General features: G+C 39.4%; 1 protein-coding gene and 1 long non-coding RNA gene across 2 annotated transcripts in view; one reads left to right on the top strand and one right to left on the bottom strand.

Moving 5' to 3' along the window:
* Positions 1–2,992: 2,992 nt before the first annotated feature.
* The window catches only part of MTA3 (metastasis associated 1 family member 3), a 172,895-nt gene continuing 159,772 nt past the window's right edge, over positions 2,993–16,115 (bottom strand). Inside the window, exon 19 of the mRNA XM_088147497.1 lies at positions 2,993–3,163. Within this exon, the coding sequence (XP_088003623.1) occupies positions 3,013–3,163 (151 nt within the window). The 3' untranslated portion in view covers positions 2,993–3,012. The remainder of the gene's footprint in view (positions 3,164–16,115) is intronic.
* The window catches only part of LOC148217159 (uncharacterized), a 32,590-nt gene continuing 19,537 nt past the window's right edge, over positions 3,063–16,115 (top strand). Inside the window, exon 1 of the long non-coding RNA XR_015797359.1 lies at positions 3,063–3,195. This is a non-coding gene — a long non-coding RNA (uncharacterized LOC148217159). The remainder of the gene's footprint in view (positions 3,196–16,115) is intronic.

Raw genomic sequence — 16,115 nt, 5'->3', positions numbered from 1 at the left:
CTACATTCACTCGATGACATTAGTACATTACCTTTGAAAGTAAGGGATTACTTGCAAAATAACCTTGGTAACAGCAACAGTGGAATTTTCTCCCTTTGTTAAAAAACAAGATGGACTGTAACTCCCCGATTTCATAAGGAAATGGGTCCAGGGATGTCTAGAATCGAATGTGAAATGGTGATCACTACCCTGTCTGCTGGTTTGCACCATTGCCTTTAGCTGCAATGGAAGGGGAATGTGTAGGACTAGCCTTTGCTGATATTTGTGACACCCAAAATTTGCTTATCATTATATTTAAAATGTTCAGAATGAAAACTCATTTCAAATCTTATCTCATCTACAACCTCACTAGGTGGACTTAGACATAATAATATTTCTCTTGGCAGCATTTACCAACGTCTTCGCATTCTTCAACAGAAGTCAAGGGGGTTCTGTGGGGTACTCCAAGGTAGCCGTGGGCATTGAAGAGGAGTCAAGTAACATCATATGTGTCATGACATCATCACACAAGCAACGTGAATGGTGTAATTTGCATAATTTGAACAATGATAGAATTAGCCATGTGAAATTGTAGCTTGTTCCAGGCTCCCCTGCAGGTACTCTGCTACACAAATATTGTAGCCCAGATACAGTATGCTTTATGAAGTGGGGAAGCCTAATGCACTTTTATTCCAAACACGATGGTAGTGATGTTACTCTTTTGCAATACTGAAAGCACTTCATAGATGACATTTCAGTAATCCTTCACCAAATTTGCAAATGAGGAGAGAATTTTGATCCACATACTATAGGGGAAGGCCAGGGAATCTTATTTGATTAAGTTTACTGAATTAATTCATGGTAGATGCAGGTTTTGAACTTGGAGCTTCTAGATTTGCAATCTACTGGCTAGTCCTGTGTGTTCCCCACTGAACTCAATGAAATTTATCACATAGGCTAGTCTAACATTAACTCCTTCCTTATATATATGGCTATATAAATAGGCATCTATTATATAAATCTGTTGAAGGATCAGTCACAGAACATGTGAAATATTTTTCCAGTTTGCAGAAGGAAGCATATAAATGCCAAACCATCATCACCATCATAAAATGTATCAGTCTGAGCATCATGATTGGCTGCAATGCATCTGTTTTATTTTGTTAAGAGAATAGGGATATAAAATCTCATTTAGCACATGTCATCTGGAAAAGTAAGCAATAACATTACTGCGAAGGTTTAAGCCTTGCATCAGTAATGAAAGGAGCTTTTCCCAGTCAGAGGCTTTCCTTATGGGCATAACTTATTGAAAATGCCAAACTTCTGCCCTTTGCTAATTAGCCTGTGGAAAAGGAGGGGAAGGGGGGAGTTCTAGATGAATATTTATGAGCCAGGAATAGAAGCAAGTTCCATTCAAGTTACCAGTTAATATTGTTAACCAACAACATAGAAGCAGGGTGGGCAACCTGTGACCTTCCTGAGACTGGTGAATTAGAATTGGTTGCCCTGCATGAAAAGAAAAAAAATATTTGTGAAGAGGCTCTTCCTAAAGACTCAGGATTCAACTGGCTGCAACAGCAGCAAATTTGTGTATCAAGGTTGGGTTACCACCAAATCCGAATGCAGAGCTGGATTATGAGAAGCTTAATGCATCTCAGTGATCCTTCCACACTTGCAACTCTGTCCTCCAACAAAGGGAAATGTTTGGGGAGCTCAGGATGAATATTTGGGACCTAAATGTATGTTTTTGATTGTCTGCAGTCTGAAGAAGTTGTCTCACACTGTTTCCATGTACAGAATCTAAAGTTGCCTCATACTGACTACAGAGGAGAGTCCATGACCAGAATATCTACTACCAGAAAAATGAGTTGAAGGACAGTTATAGAACCCAAAGCGGTGTAAATGAGAGAAAGTACCTGCCATGGCGAACTGTAACCTATCACCACTGCTTTAGTGGGATTTGGCACCATTCAAGATAGATGACATTGTTCTCAGTATTTAGTTGCAGCCTAAGTGGAAGGTGAATCTGGGGGATTACAAGAAGTTCTGTAGGCTACTTGTGTGAAAAATATTACATGGAGGGGAAAGGAGGCAGGGTCTGTCACGCAGCTTTAGGTAGAGAGTAGTTGAGATGTATGTCTTTCTCCAACCTAGGCAATAACAATTTATTTTTCAAAGCCACATCCCCATCAACTGTCAAGGGGGAACCTTGTTTATCTGAGCTACTGAAGAGGGCCTCTAAATTATGCAACTGTATCTATAAATAATGACAGAAACAGATTTAAGGTTACATTAAAGAAATAACTCTCAGTCCTAGCAGTTGCTACCCATAAAAACCACAGTGAAGCATTACTCTTGTTCAGGATATAGCAGAAAAGTAACTTTTAGAGATCGTTACTGATGATATTTGGATATGTAATTCAGCCAATATAGGCTGATCTTCAGACAGTTTTTCTCATTTTTTTTCCTTTGCACTTCAATAATAGTTTAGATTTTCTGCATTGATGAAACTGCTATGTCTCAAGGACAGCACCTTAACATAAAGATCAGGCGATGCAATTTGGCAATTGTGCTTCAACAGACATAGCTCCAAAGTTAGGATGGGCTAGTGCAATATATGCAGACCTTCAGAAGGCAGCACTTCTATGAATACAAGAAACTTATTATCACTATGAGATAGTCTTGGCAGAAGAAAGTTCATCGATAATTAGCAGATTGTCTGAATCTGCGTGAAACAAAGGCATTTTCTGTTTCTTCATCAACAAAAAGATACTGCAAATATTAGTGCACTGAAGAAACATTTAAGTAAATCATTCAATATCCTGGTTCACCTTATCTCAAAGTAGTTTTTGCATTTAGGACAAAGCCCCAATCTGGGTTTTCTCTCTTAGTAAAACAAGCCCCAGACTTGCCCTCAATTGTCCTAGTGATGTAAGGACACAAAAAAGAACAGACTTCTGCCCAGCTTCCAAAAATGTTTCGTTATGAGGGGGTTGGATGGTGAAGCTTTTAAAAATAACCACAAAACAAGTTTCACTGTTGTGTCTTCAGCTGTGAATGAGTGCTCAAATTCTCTTGAGTCTCTTTGTGAGTCATAAGGGACTTTGCCTTCCTCAGAATTAAAGTGCACGGCATTCTGCAAGCTCTTTTCAGCTGCGATCGGGTAAACTGCTTACGACGTTTTCTGTAGGGGAAAGAAAATAGACAGATGGAGGGGTAAGTCATTTATTAACAATGACCACATAGTCTGTATGTCTGTCAGAGGAATGTTAATAATTGATGGAAGGGTCAGAGGAAACATAACGAAAATTGACCAGTAGTACAGTCCTGTATGTTTCTATGCAGCAGCAAGCCCAACCAGATTCAAAGGGTTTACTCCCAGAAAAACATCTTCATTTCGCAAAGTTTGGCCCAATTCATGGTATCAGGACAACCACTGCCCCAAGCTACTGTGGGTTACTGGTCAAGATTAGTATGTGTTCCTTTAGATATCGGAGGTACTGTGCTCCTGAATTTCAATTACTGAAGTCCACAAGCAGGAAGATGTTCAAATTAACTTCCTAGAGTATCTGGTTGGCCCACGGTGGAATCAAAATGCTGAATTAGTTAGGTATTTTGTTGGTTTCAGCAGGGCTTTTCTTAGATTCTTACGTTATTCTGTAGTATTTGAATTTGCAGTATAATGCTTCCATACCAGCTTCATACTCCCAGTAGCATGGATCTTTCCCAAATGATTGAAATTTCCCATGGAAACAATTTCATCCATTGCCACAGTGGTGTGAAATGAATAATGCCCAATTAACTAAAACCAAAATCCCAAAGTGTGTGGGGAAATTAACTTTTTGAGGAATATTTTTGGGGAAAAAAAGTTGAAATCTTTGTATAAATAATATGACACATTTTAAATGTCTCAACTTTTAAAATGCAGCAAATATGATACATATCTCAGATTAGGATCAATGCCTAACCCACACCTATCTTGGATATAAGAAAACATAAAATATCCTAAAATACGGTGATCTAATTGTTAAATTGCATCATGTTAATGCCAAAATTTGAGAAAATAACCATTACATATGCTCAATTTCAAAAAGTCCACCACATAAAATTACAGCTGAATTCATTAGTTTACAGAATAAAATTTAATATAAATTTTAAAATACCACCCTATGGATAGGTTCATCATCGTGCTACACTATGGATTGTTTTAGCCATAGTTTGTTGAACAAACCACATTAGTTATATTCACACTTCATGCAAAGCCAAAACCATACAAACATACTATTGTTCAGAAAGAAGTACAAATCCTACCATTATAAATTTGGGAGTGCTGCCATTGTATGCATGTCTGGTTGGATTTGTACAATAAGTTACTGGGTCAAATGCTGGGCTAGTATGTTAAGTAAACACCAAAACCCAGTCAGCCATGGAGAGGGTGAATATTAACTTTAACTGGGATTGTTTTGCCTTAAACTACTCTTTCCAAGTCAGCCATTATTATTTTATTTAATAAATTTATATGGCGGCCCATCTCATATACATGACTCTGGGCAGCTAACCATTAAAATAAAAGCAGAGTAAAAACACAACCAATAATTAGAAACATAAATAGCATAAAATAGCATAAAATAGCTTTGTCATGTGAACGACAAAACCCAGTCAACCGTGAGGCAGTTTCCAAGTCCGGTTCAGGGAGTCCTTCGAGAAAAAGGTAGAGAGATATGTGGAGATACAGAGATGCTGAAAAAGCCAGTCTCTTCACCACAGAATTCACTGGCCTGGCCTGGCAGCAGAGAACCCACCTTCCAGTCACTGGAACGTCAGTCCACACTATTGCTGCCCGCCCAGCCATCAAGGAGGGAGCTGGAGATACAGTAGAAACTTGCTGGCATTCTCCTGATGCCGAGACTTCTCCGAAACCAAAAAAGGTCAAAATAGGATGTGAGGAGGGATTCTGCATCCCCCCAGATGGCAGCTCTTTATCCAATTAAGGTGATTATATTCTGTCACCACCACCAGTAAGGAGATACGAGTTAAGTGTGTTGTTCAAACAGTGTCATCATTTTGATGAAGAAATACCATGTGATTATTCTGTGCCTAGTCCCCATAAGATTGTGCATGTTGTAGTCAGTCCTCTTATTTAACTCATGAAAAATAGTGAGGTGGGGCATTGATATTGTCTGCATATCATCTGTTTTATGGTTTAATAGACTGAAGTTGCTAAATAAACCTTTAGTGAATAAAGCTTTTAGTGGGCCACTCCCACTTCTACACTCAACATTAGTTAGAGTTCATTCTCACATCCTGCTAACTACAACATGAAGATATCCAACTCATTATTTCTAGAGGACAGGTCCTCATGATGCAGCCTCCACCTTATTTGCAATTCACTATGGAGGCACTCTAAATTTAGCTGTTCCAATTTTCAGTGTTCTCCTGATCCATAGTGAATGCCAGCCCCTGATCATTTTATCACTAAGATTGTGATCCAATCACTGTACAAATGATGCCCAATCCCTCATTCACAATCTTAGTGATAAAATGATCAGGGGCTGGCATTTGTCAGGCTCCTATTCACTGTCTGAAGCTGCAGCAAGAAGATCCCTCATCCTAAGCCCTGGCAATGCTTTGGCTGCAGAAGAGACCAGACACTTCCTTTCTCTAGAAATATCTGCTTGTATAATGCCTGAGCCACACTTGCAATGCAGACATTAGTCAGGCTCCTTGTATACACTGGTATATGGTCTTGTGGAAGACTACTAGACCTGTTATTATGTTCAACTGTCTTTCAAAAGTCCAGTAGACTTGCCTGGAAAAAAGGCTGCCAGCTGATTTAAACTAGGAAAATAATTTTGTTCCAAATGGGTGCATTACAGGTAGTCCTCATTTAGCGACCACAATTGGGACTGGTAACTCAGTCATTAAGCAAAGTGGTTGCTAAGTGAAACCATGACTGTGTTTACGATCTTACTTCAGCTTTTCTTTGCTTTACAGACCTGCGAAGGTCATAAATGTTTGAGACTGGTTGCAAAGTTATTTTTCATCACCATCATAACTGTGAATGGTCGCTAAATGAGGCAGTCACTAAACAAGGCCTAGCTTTTCAACTGCTCTTGCTATCCCTAACCCTTCGAGGCAGGGGTCATTTTGCCTACTCCAACACTGTTTTGTTTATTCATGTGATACTTCTGGATGCTCTCAACTGTGGCCCCTCACTGGCATCACTGTTGTTCCCTTATCAGTTTGGGATATTTGGAAGGTAGGGTGAAATTAGTAAGAGTTCCGACAGTTTTCTCTTTTACCCCAAGTAATAGGAAGACTGGTCATGCCATTTAACATTATCACCTTAAAAGGGATTCTTTCTCTTTTTTTAGTGATGGTATAAAAGGTCCTTTGAAATGAAAAATATACTTTCTTTTTAAGGAAGGAAGGTAACAAATAGGCTTTTGTTTTAAAATCATAAAACCTAAACCCTTATAGTTTTTACATTTTTATTCCCCATCAAGCCTTTGCTACCTAACAGCTGTGAGGCAGTTCTAAATGAAGCCAGTGCAGTATTTTCAGAGCAGCAGAAAATTTGCTGAGCCAGAACTGAAAACAAGACTGTACAAACACATCCCACCTCTCCCCACTCTCCGCCGTGCATCAGACTAGTTCTGCAGACATCTGGCCTTTCTTAGGCTGAACTCAGGAAGGCCTTATCCCTTCTAAGAGAAATTAGATGAGTCCACAGAGGCATATATTGCTGCTGCTGACTTGCACCCAGGCATAACTGAAGGCAACAGTAGAGAATTAAAAGGTTGAAAGTGCCCACTCAGGCCATCAATTTCAAGCCCTGGGTTGGGCAAGAATCAGTTTAAAGCACTGTGGACAGAATGAAGGGGAATTTCCATTTCCCTTTAAGGATAGGTTCAGCTATAGATATTCACAGTGAGATCTCCTCAATCTCCTCTTAAATTGAAATTAGACATTAGGCACTTCCCTTTGCATCCACATTACACTCCTGATTCATATTCGGCTTGTGATTAACTAATTTCACTACCTTTTCTACACATATTACTATCAAGCCAGTTTGTGAGTTCTAGTCCCACCTTAGGCACGAAGCTAACTGGTTAACCTTGGGCCAGTCACTCTCTCAGCCCTAGGAAGGAGGCAATGGCAAACCACTTCTGCAATCTTGCCAAGCAAACTTCAGGGACTTGTCCAGTCAGTCAATGCTCACTCGAAGTCACAAATATATATACAGGTAATCCTCGGGTTATAACAGCAATTGGGACTGGAATTTCTGTTGCTGTCACAAAGCCCAATATCACGTGTCCACATTGCTTAGTGACAGCAATCCCAGCAGTCCTGGCTGCCATTGTAACCCAGGACTGTGCAGGTCATTAAGCGGGAAGAGGCAGGAGTCCAAGGCAAGCAGGTTGGTGGGTGTGAGCTGCAGGTGAGAGCTACCAGTGGGCAGGCAGTGCGCAAGTGCCACAGATAGGTGCTAGGGAACACAGGCGGGCAGGTGAAAAAGCAGTGGGAGTGGAAGCAACTTGTGGGAAGCAGGCAAGGAATGTCAGAAATCATGATCACATGACCGCAGGGATGCTGCAATGGCTGGAACTCTGAACAACTGTTGTAAGTCCCCTTCATTCACCACTGTCATAACTTTGAATGGTCACTGAACGAATGGTCGGAACTCGAGGACTACCTGTATCTATACATTCCCCATTACATCTTTGTGTTCTTGATTTTCTTCTCTAAGTGAAAAACTTGCATTTTCTCCATAATATTATAGTTGCTAAGGTTGAGAAACACTGTTCTAGAGTATTAGGTATCTCACCTAGATTTATATCATCTGTCTATTTGATCAGCTTTGACTCTACCTCATCTAAATGATTAATAAAAAAAATTGAAGAGTGTTAATCTGAGGGCCCAATCCTACAGCATCCCTCTAGTAACCTTACTATTTTTGAGGAAGAACCACTGATGAGCACTCTGTGAGACAAGGGTGTTTGCGGGTATGGACAAAGAAGTCAAGATGGCAGCCACAATGGTACAATCTAAGCTCCACCCATTTTTTGTGCACTGACACACATAAGAAACAGGCAGAGCCTTGATTGCACTGCCATGGCCACCATCTTGATTTTTTTTTTACCACACCCGGCAGAGACCCCTGCTCTGAAGAGTTTTTAAATTGTCTGTTGCTCCATCTCACGTACATGCTATCCTGACTATACTTAACAAACTTGCTAGTCAGAATGTCACAAGGAATTCTGTCACAGGCACACACGAATCCATAGAGGAATATTTTCAATAGTATCTGAACAAAAATGAGCCAATTAAAAATTAGATGCTAATGCAGATTATATATGTGGTCTTTTAAAATGACAAAAATGTGGCAGGCTATGCCACCCACTCTTCCCCATTCCTGCATATTCAGTCTTCCAATCTTTTTCTTGTGGGCAGGGGGGAAGACCTGAACAAAATGTACCTCTACTTTCCAGTGCAAAAGTTAACATTTTGTGGTATTAAACATCTTTGGTTGAAGGAACTAGGAGGGGATTTCACCCCCTCCTGCAGCCAGCCTATTCTTCTTAATATAATAGTTGCTGCTCCCCTATTCAATTTTTTCATTACATTTAATAACGCAGCTTGGAAGCCAGATAGTAGTTAAGCCACCATAAAAGTACTGTAGAAATTACTCAGAAAATTTAGTCTAAACAGTGATTTGGCCCAATGTAAGAGTGATCTATTAAGACTATCTATGAAATGTGTGTGTGGGTGTGTGGGTGTGTGTGTGGTATGGTGGCCATGATGGTGCAATCAAAATTCTGCCCATTGTGTGTGTGTGTGTGTCGCACAGCTTCAATTGCACTGTTGTGGCACTATCTTGACTTTTTTGACCAAGCCCTGCAGACATCCCTGCGTGCCTATGTTTTTCAGTACTTTAAACTAGATTTGAACTAACAGAGGCAGATTATCTGTAGGGTATTTGGCTTCCCTACTTGTATTCAGCATGTCATTTGTGATTAGACAGCTTGACAAGGTACTGTTATAGTTTTGAGCGACAACGAAGAAGAAAGATAAGAGTCTAGCCCATTTTCTCTTTCAAAATATTTTTGTCAAAAAGACAATGAGTAGGGAAAGCAAAAGTAACTATCTTGAAAGTTCAATTTCCTGTCTCTTTGTCCTTATTTTTTAAGTATGGATTTTTTTACAATGGCTACTAATTTAATATGTTTAAGAATAGAAAACATAATTTGGTGGTCTTATGAGAGGCCACCTTTGGGGGAGGGGGAAATTACTTGTTGCCCCTTCATTGTTTTGAGCATGCCCAAGTGTGAGGATCAGAGGACAAGGAACTGTCAAATTCTCATGAATTTCATTAGATAGCTCTCAGAGATCCATGTGCAGGGAGACCGTGTGGTTTTTGGTATAGAAAGGCAGGTTCATGTGCTTGAACATGTCAACACACATGTGCTTCTGTATTAAGAGATAGAACACTAGTCTGGGAACAGAAAGTATGCTTATAGTATTCCTTCTGGCTACTTGGTACATGGAACCACAATCCTGCACATCTCTGTTGCCTACTCACATACAGTTTTCTTCCTTATATTCATGCGCAATGGAATCCTGTAGGAATTTCTACATGCAGAAGCTACAGCAAGAGGCACTTTTTACTACAACATATATATGTATTATGCAAGAGGAATATATAGAAATCGTTAGCAATTTAAAAGATACAATATCTTGTTGCTAGTTATTAGAAATCAATAGTGCAATCTTATGCAAGTTTACTAATCAATATGATCCATTGTGGGTCTTAATGAGGATTACTCTCATTCCTTTAAGGAGGTGTAGAATTGTGGTTAAAGCTCCGCTTCCTTGGAAAAATGTACTTCCCAAAATCAGATTAGCTTCCCTCTTGCTAAATTTTAGGAAAGATGTTAAAACCTAGATTTTTAAGGGAGCACTAGGAGTGATCCTGCTATGGGTAATGAGCCCTGATCATGGGTTTTTCCTTGATGCTTGATTGTTCCTCAGGTCTCAAAGATTTTGCAATTGCAATTGTAACTAAATTGTTATGATAGTTCATTTTTATTTTTAACCTTCTTACTGTAGGAGAGGAATGTAATCCCTCAGAATCCTTTTGGATTGGAGCAGCATATAAACCTTATGAATAAATGAGCTAAAACCAAGGGAGAACAAATATCATCTTTGCTTTTCTCACATATTGACATGTTTAAAATCTCAAATATCTTGCACTGAAGAGGCCATTAGACTTTAAAGTTCAGCCCATTTACAAAGACATTCGTACATTTCAATACATTTGTAATGAAAATTAGCAAAACACAATTTTATCAACTGCCATATTTTTCCTTTTTTGCTTGTTTTATTTTAGCACTTTCTAATGCTAGAAAGTTAGCCTGCACTTTTCTAAATGCAAAGCTTGGCCACAGCACCTTGATCCCTCCTCAAATAAATAAATTGCACCAAAAGTGCATAACGATGGATATAGCTGTACTCTGGATGATTTGAAGTTAACACATAATGTATGGAACTGGAAACAGGCATGTGTTCTCCAAGTAAGAAAGAAAATGTTCTAAGTTAATGAACCAAAGTTTTCTGGTTCCAGAAGTTTAGGCCCAGGGTGGGAGAACTCCTAGGAAACTATATGTGGTGTTGAAATCCATCCAGTCTGAAAAATCAGATATAAATTTATCAAATAAAAGACTATTTTAAACCTTCAACTCATTACAGGTGTATGTCACAATGTGGATTTTGGCTGTTCTTTTCCTATCATGGTTATCATGACTATCCTTTCTTCTTCTGATACTGTTAACTAGAGATCCATGCATATACTGTAAGCAGGCATCAAATATGAAAGAAGGGAGAAATCAGTAGCCAGGATAAAAACAATTGTGAGATATTTTTCCAAATAAGCATAACAAGCTACAGATCCAAGCATCAACTGGATTGGACTACCTCCAGAGTGACTGGATTAGATCAAGCTGTTTCTGCAGCTCTGGACTGAGGCCTCAAACCAGACACAATGCTCTTTATGCACTCTAGTAACCACTATACAACAAGCATTAGGAATCTGCCTTATTCTGATCAGGCTTCTGATCCACTTAGCTTGTTGTTATGTGCAGTATATTGCTTGGCAGGGCCTCACCAGGGAATTTTGGCCAAACCTATTTAGAGATGACAGGCTAGGGGTCCCAGACTGATTGATGGCCTTCCCTAACTTCAGATCCTGTGAAATTTTAAGAAGTAAACAGTTCATTAGTTTTGCTGCTGGAATCTCCTATTTAACACTGAAAAACATTCTGAACTCCAGGGACCTCTACTCTACCTGTAAATCCAGAAAGCAGCTTGAAATCTGGGGCAATCTGAGAGGTGTTGCTAGGCACACATTTCATTCTCTCCCATAAATCCTTTATACTGCCTCTGTTCACATTCTTACAGAGTGGTGTACGCATGATTTTAGCATGGAAGGAATAGGAATTTAAAGGCAAATTCCTTTGGGGCATTATTTGTTCCATTGTGATATCATTATGGTTGACAACCTGAATAGCTTGCAATTTATGATATTCAAGAGCAAGCAAATGCCCAGGAGACCAGCTCCATGGCCAGAGCATCATTTTAGGTATCGCAACAAGCTGATATTATCAGGGGAGAATTTTTTTTCCCTCTTGATGATCTTTAACAGATCCAGCAGAATATTTATGCTAGAAAACTGCTCTCTTTCTTGAACAATAAAATGAATTTGAAACTGACTATTCTTCCTTTGGAAGTCTTTGGGTTCTGGTGGTATATAAATTAAATAAATAAATATGGTCTTTAAAAAAAAAAAGCAGGGGAAAGGGGTTAAAGAAAGGAATGGGTACCCTTTTTTAACATATATGTGTTTATATTGTATTTTAATTCTTGTTAGCCACCCAGAGCTACGGTGGTGAGATGGGTGGCCATATAAATCAATATGAAATAAACAAACAAATAAATAAATAAATAAATAATTGGGTTTAAATTAATAAATAAGACTTACAGTGGCCAGTGTTTCCTATGGGTTAGAGCTAAGCTCTGCAAGACTTAAGGACTCATTTAATGATTTGATGTGTCCTGCAAACTGCAAAAAGACAAAAACCATCCTGAAAATTTAACCTTGTGCTCTTTGATGATGTCTTGAAGATACCAACTGAACACTCTTCTGAATAAGGGAGAAAATATCTTAAATGAATAGATGGGAATAGCAAAAGGGGCCCTAGATGCTGTGGGGGTCTGGATGGGGATTAACAACTCAAACTCAACCCTGACAAAACTAAGCGGCAGTGGGTGCTTGGGCCATCCAGATCCCCATCTTTAGTCCTGAATGGGATTACACTTCCCTCTTCAGGACTGGTACACAGTTTGGAGGTCTTCTTGCTTTCACAACTCTTATTCAAGGAGCAGGTGGCAGCTGCGGCCAGGAAGGCCTTCACACAAATTCATCTCATACACCACCTGTACTCCTATCTGGACTAGGAAGCCTTAAGGCAGTCATTCTTGATTTGGTCACCTCATGTTAGGACTATTGCAATGTGCTATACATGGGGCTTCCTTTGAAGACAACTTGGAAACTGCAGCTATTTCAAAATGCACGCATGGGCAGTTCTGGGAATGCCATGGAATGCCCACGTAACACCACTGCTCTGTGAGCTGCACTGCTAACCAGGAGGCTTCTAGGTGCTATTCAGGGGAATGGTTATCACCTATAAAGCCTGGTTATCAGAGGAGCTGTCTGTCTTCCATAGTTTCTGCTGACCCAGGAAGCATGCTTTCTCTGTAGTAGCTCCTGACTTCAGGAACAATATCTCCCCAGAGATTCCTACAGCCTCCACCCTGACCTCATTTAAACAAGCCCTTAAGATTTGGCTCTTCCCCCAGGCATTGGCGAGATTGAGTGCTAGGCCCCTTGCGGGCTGTTTTGTGATTTTTCCTGATATTCTTACTGGAGGTTTCCTTTCTACAGTTTGGTTTGTCTGCTTTTAAATTGTTATATTATGCGCAGTGGACTAGAATAAAAGTTTCTTAAAGTGTAATTTGGAACTTTGGATCTGTCAGTTTGTGAATACGATGGAACGCATGTTGATTTATCTTAGAAATAGCTGTCTCCAAACCCATAACTATTCATTCGTGGGTTGAAAGGCCACAATAAAAGATCATTAGTTATAGCTTTCTTCCAGGAAGAGTTGGATTTGTATAAAGAAACAAGTTGGATTAAAGTGTTGGTCCCCAAATTTAATTTCAGGGCACCTCTCAGGCAGCAAATTGGCATGTAAGCAGCTAGAGAAGGAGATTCTAGTTCTCCATCAAGTATCAGAGCTAGATTAGGGGACACGTAGAATAGTTCTTATATAGCCACTTCTGGGGACGTTGTATTTTTATAGGAATAGAGTTGGGCATCACAGAATGAAAGTGAGATCACCTAGCTCCAAACAGTTTAACTCCTGCCAGGACAGAAATGTTACCTTTATGGTTGATGGATCTAAGGATTGAGGTCTTCTCTGTGCAAGATGAAACTTCATCAATGCATTGCTTTCATGTGATGGTTAGGTATTTAAAGCTCTTGGTTTGTTAAAGCCCATTTGAATGCCATTAATTTGTCATTTACGTTAGTAATGGAAACAAATTAAATTATTAGTATCTTCTCTAAAATACTTTTTCTCCCACCATTCAAATTGAGAGGAAGACAGTGACTGGGAAACATTGTTCTTGGTACAGGCTTCTATCTGTGCAACATCCTTCCAAAATTTAGGACATTAGGCAGTTGCTCCGATATAATAGTATCTTATTTTTTCACAAGCTTTGCTCTGAGCATCCAAAAGAGTAGCTGTATTAGGCCACAATTTTATGTTCACTTCTACTGTAGTATTAATGTGTTACTATTGTACTTGCTTACCTATAACGTCATTCCCATCAAACCATTCTCAAGGGGGAATACATTTGGAGTGCTGAGACTAAAAGTAGCAGCAAAACATTTTTCTGAACATTTAAAAAAGTCAAGACCTTTCACCCCAAGTTATGTACTGAGATCATTAAATACTTTGTGGGAGGTGGCACATTTTCAATCTTGTCCAAGTGCTGAGGGAAAGGTCTATGCCAAAAGCTTGGCCTAGCATTGGACATAATAGCTGGATCTGTTTCTTATGACTTTGTCTTATCCTCTATTTTTGATCTTGTATCATTTGAGCCTATGAACTTCTTCCAGCCACAGCAACTTCTGAGGTTTAAAGATGTCCTGCTCCTTTACAAGACTCTGCCCTTTCCCACTTGGTTCCTTGGCTGCTGGAATATTGTGATAGAATAAACCCTTAGTTCCTTTGGCCCACTCTAGCTGAGGCTATAGCTGAACAGTCTTCCACTGGGAATGAAAGGACCCTGCGTAAAGCTTTAAAGTAAGAACTGTTCATTTCCTGTATGCCACTGGCTCCATTTCCTTAATAGGCTCCCTAACACATAAACCTATGTTGTTGTCCTCCATAACTCCCATGCTCACTGGTTACGCTGTAGTAACAACAACAATGCATGAGGAAGAATGAAGAGTATTATTGAAAGTCCTCATAACCAGGAATAATGGACACATTTTATATTCCAGAATGATAAAATGTGACTCTTTAGATTCTTATAAAATCAGGGGCAGTTGGTCAAAAAAGTCAAGATGGTGGCCATGAGCATGTGATCAAAACCATGCCCCTGCTTTATGTGAGACCTGTAAAGAAGGAGTGGGACTTTGATCACATGATGCCAGACCTATGAGGCAGACCAGACCAAGAAATAGGCTCCAAGGAAGACTAAAAACAACTTTTATTTAGATTGGTTATAGTAACATAATCTTGCAAGTCTGATGGTGCTTCCCTTCCTCCCTCTTTTATATTGATGTGAATTAGGGGGGTATCTGTCTGAGATGTTGTAATCCTCCCCCATTGTTCTGACTCAAGCAATGTTTCCCTTTTGGTTTCTTTGGTAATAGATCTTCCCTTTCTCTGTCGAGGTCATCCTCTTTACTCTCTACAGATGGTGATGGTCACCATCTTGACTATTTGACACACAAATGCACATATATAATCCATGAATGTCCATATATACAATTAATTTTTAGAGTAGTTGGCTCTGCAAGACAGTCTGTATTATGCTAAATTCAATTCTGAAATCCAGGGAATATAGAGATATAGCCAGTTTGGTGTAGTGGTTAAGGCACTGGGCTAGAAACTGGGAGATTGTGAGTTCTAGTCCTGCTTTAGGCACAAAGCCAGCTGGGTGACCTTGGGCCAGTCACTCTCTCTCAGCCTTAGGAAGCAGGCAATGGCAAACCACTTCTGAAAAATCTTGCCAAGAAAACTGCAGGGACTAGTCCAGGCAGTCACCAGAAGTCAATAATGACTTGAAGGCACCCCCAAAAAAGAAAAAAAAGAATAGAAGAGATACTGCAGCCTATTTAGAAAACTCATAACAAGATTCATGCTTAAAATGATATTTACCTCAATCTTTATTCATAAAAATACTAATTTATTATATTGGTCAATATAATCCAATGTGACACTGAATCAGAGGTCAAAAGACATAAACTAGTGAAGTGCTAAGCTTTTTTCTTGTTACTTACTTGTCTCAATGGATCTGTGGGAATTGCAGGACAAAGGTGGATAACAAGGGAGAGGATGAGGGGTTGGGTAAATGATGAAAGAGAAAAACTAATAAGCTTGTCAACCCTTTCAAATATACAGTTTTTTCCACCCCCACAATGCTTTGCATTGTAAAGTTCTTTGACAGGCAGGAACACTATGTTTTCCAGATAATGATCCAGGAACTCTGAGTATTTAGAGTTTATTTATTATACAAAAATATTTTGATAAATAAACTAACTTTCACATAAATCTTAGGGCAGGCACTGCATAGAAAATCCAGAGACACAATAACCATATAAGTGAATCCACTGTTTCTTCCTGCCCCCACCCCCCTTTTCTTTTTACTTTCATGGATAAGTGAAACAGAAGATACTGCACTTGATTAACAGCAGTAGAGCTATTAGAGAAAAAAGCTTGAGGAATCAATCCAACTTAGGGGTACCTGTTTGGGGGCATTGAGAAAAACAGATACTCCCCTCTTTG

The sequence above is a fragment of the Python bivittatus genome, unplaced genomic scaffold (genome assembly GCF_059951505.1).
Source record: "Python bivittatus isolate LINGU-HERP-01145 unplaced genomic scaffold, Pbiv_v1 ctg000020_np1212, whole genome shotgun sequence".
Classification (NCBI taxonomy): Eukaryota; Metazoa; Chordata; class Lepidosauria; order Squamata; family Pythonidae; genus Python; species Python bivittatus.
This window is presented reverse-complemented; position numbering and strand designations above follow the sequence as displayed.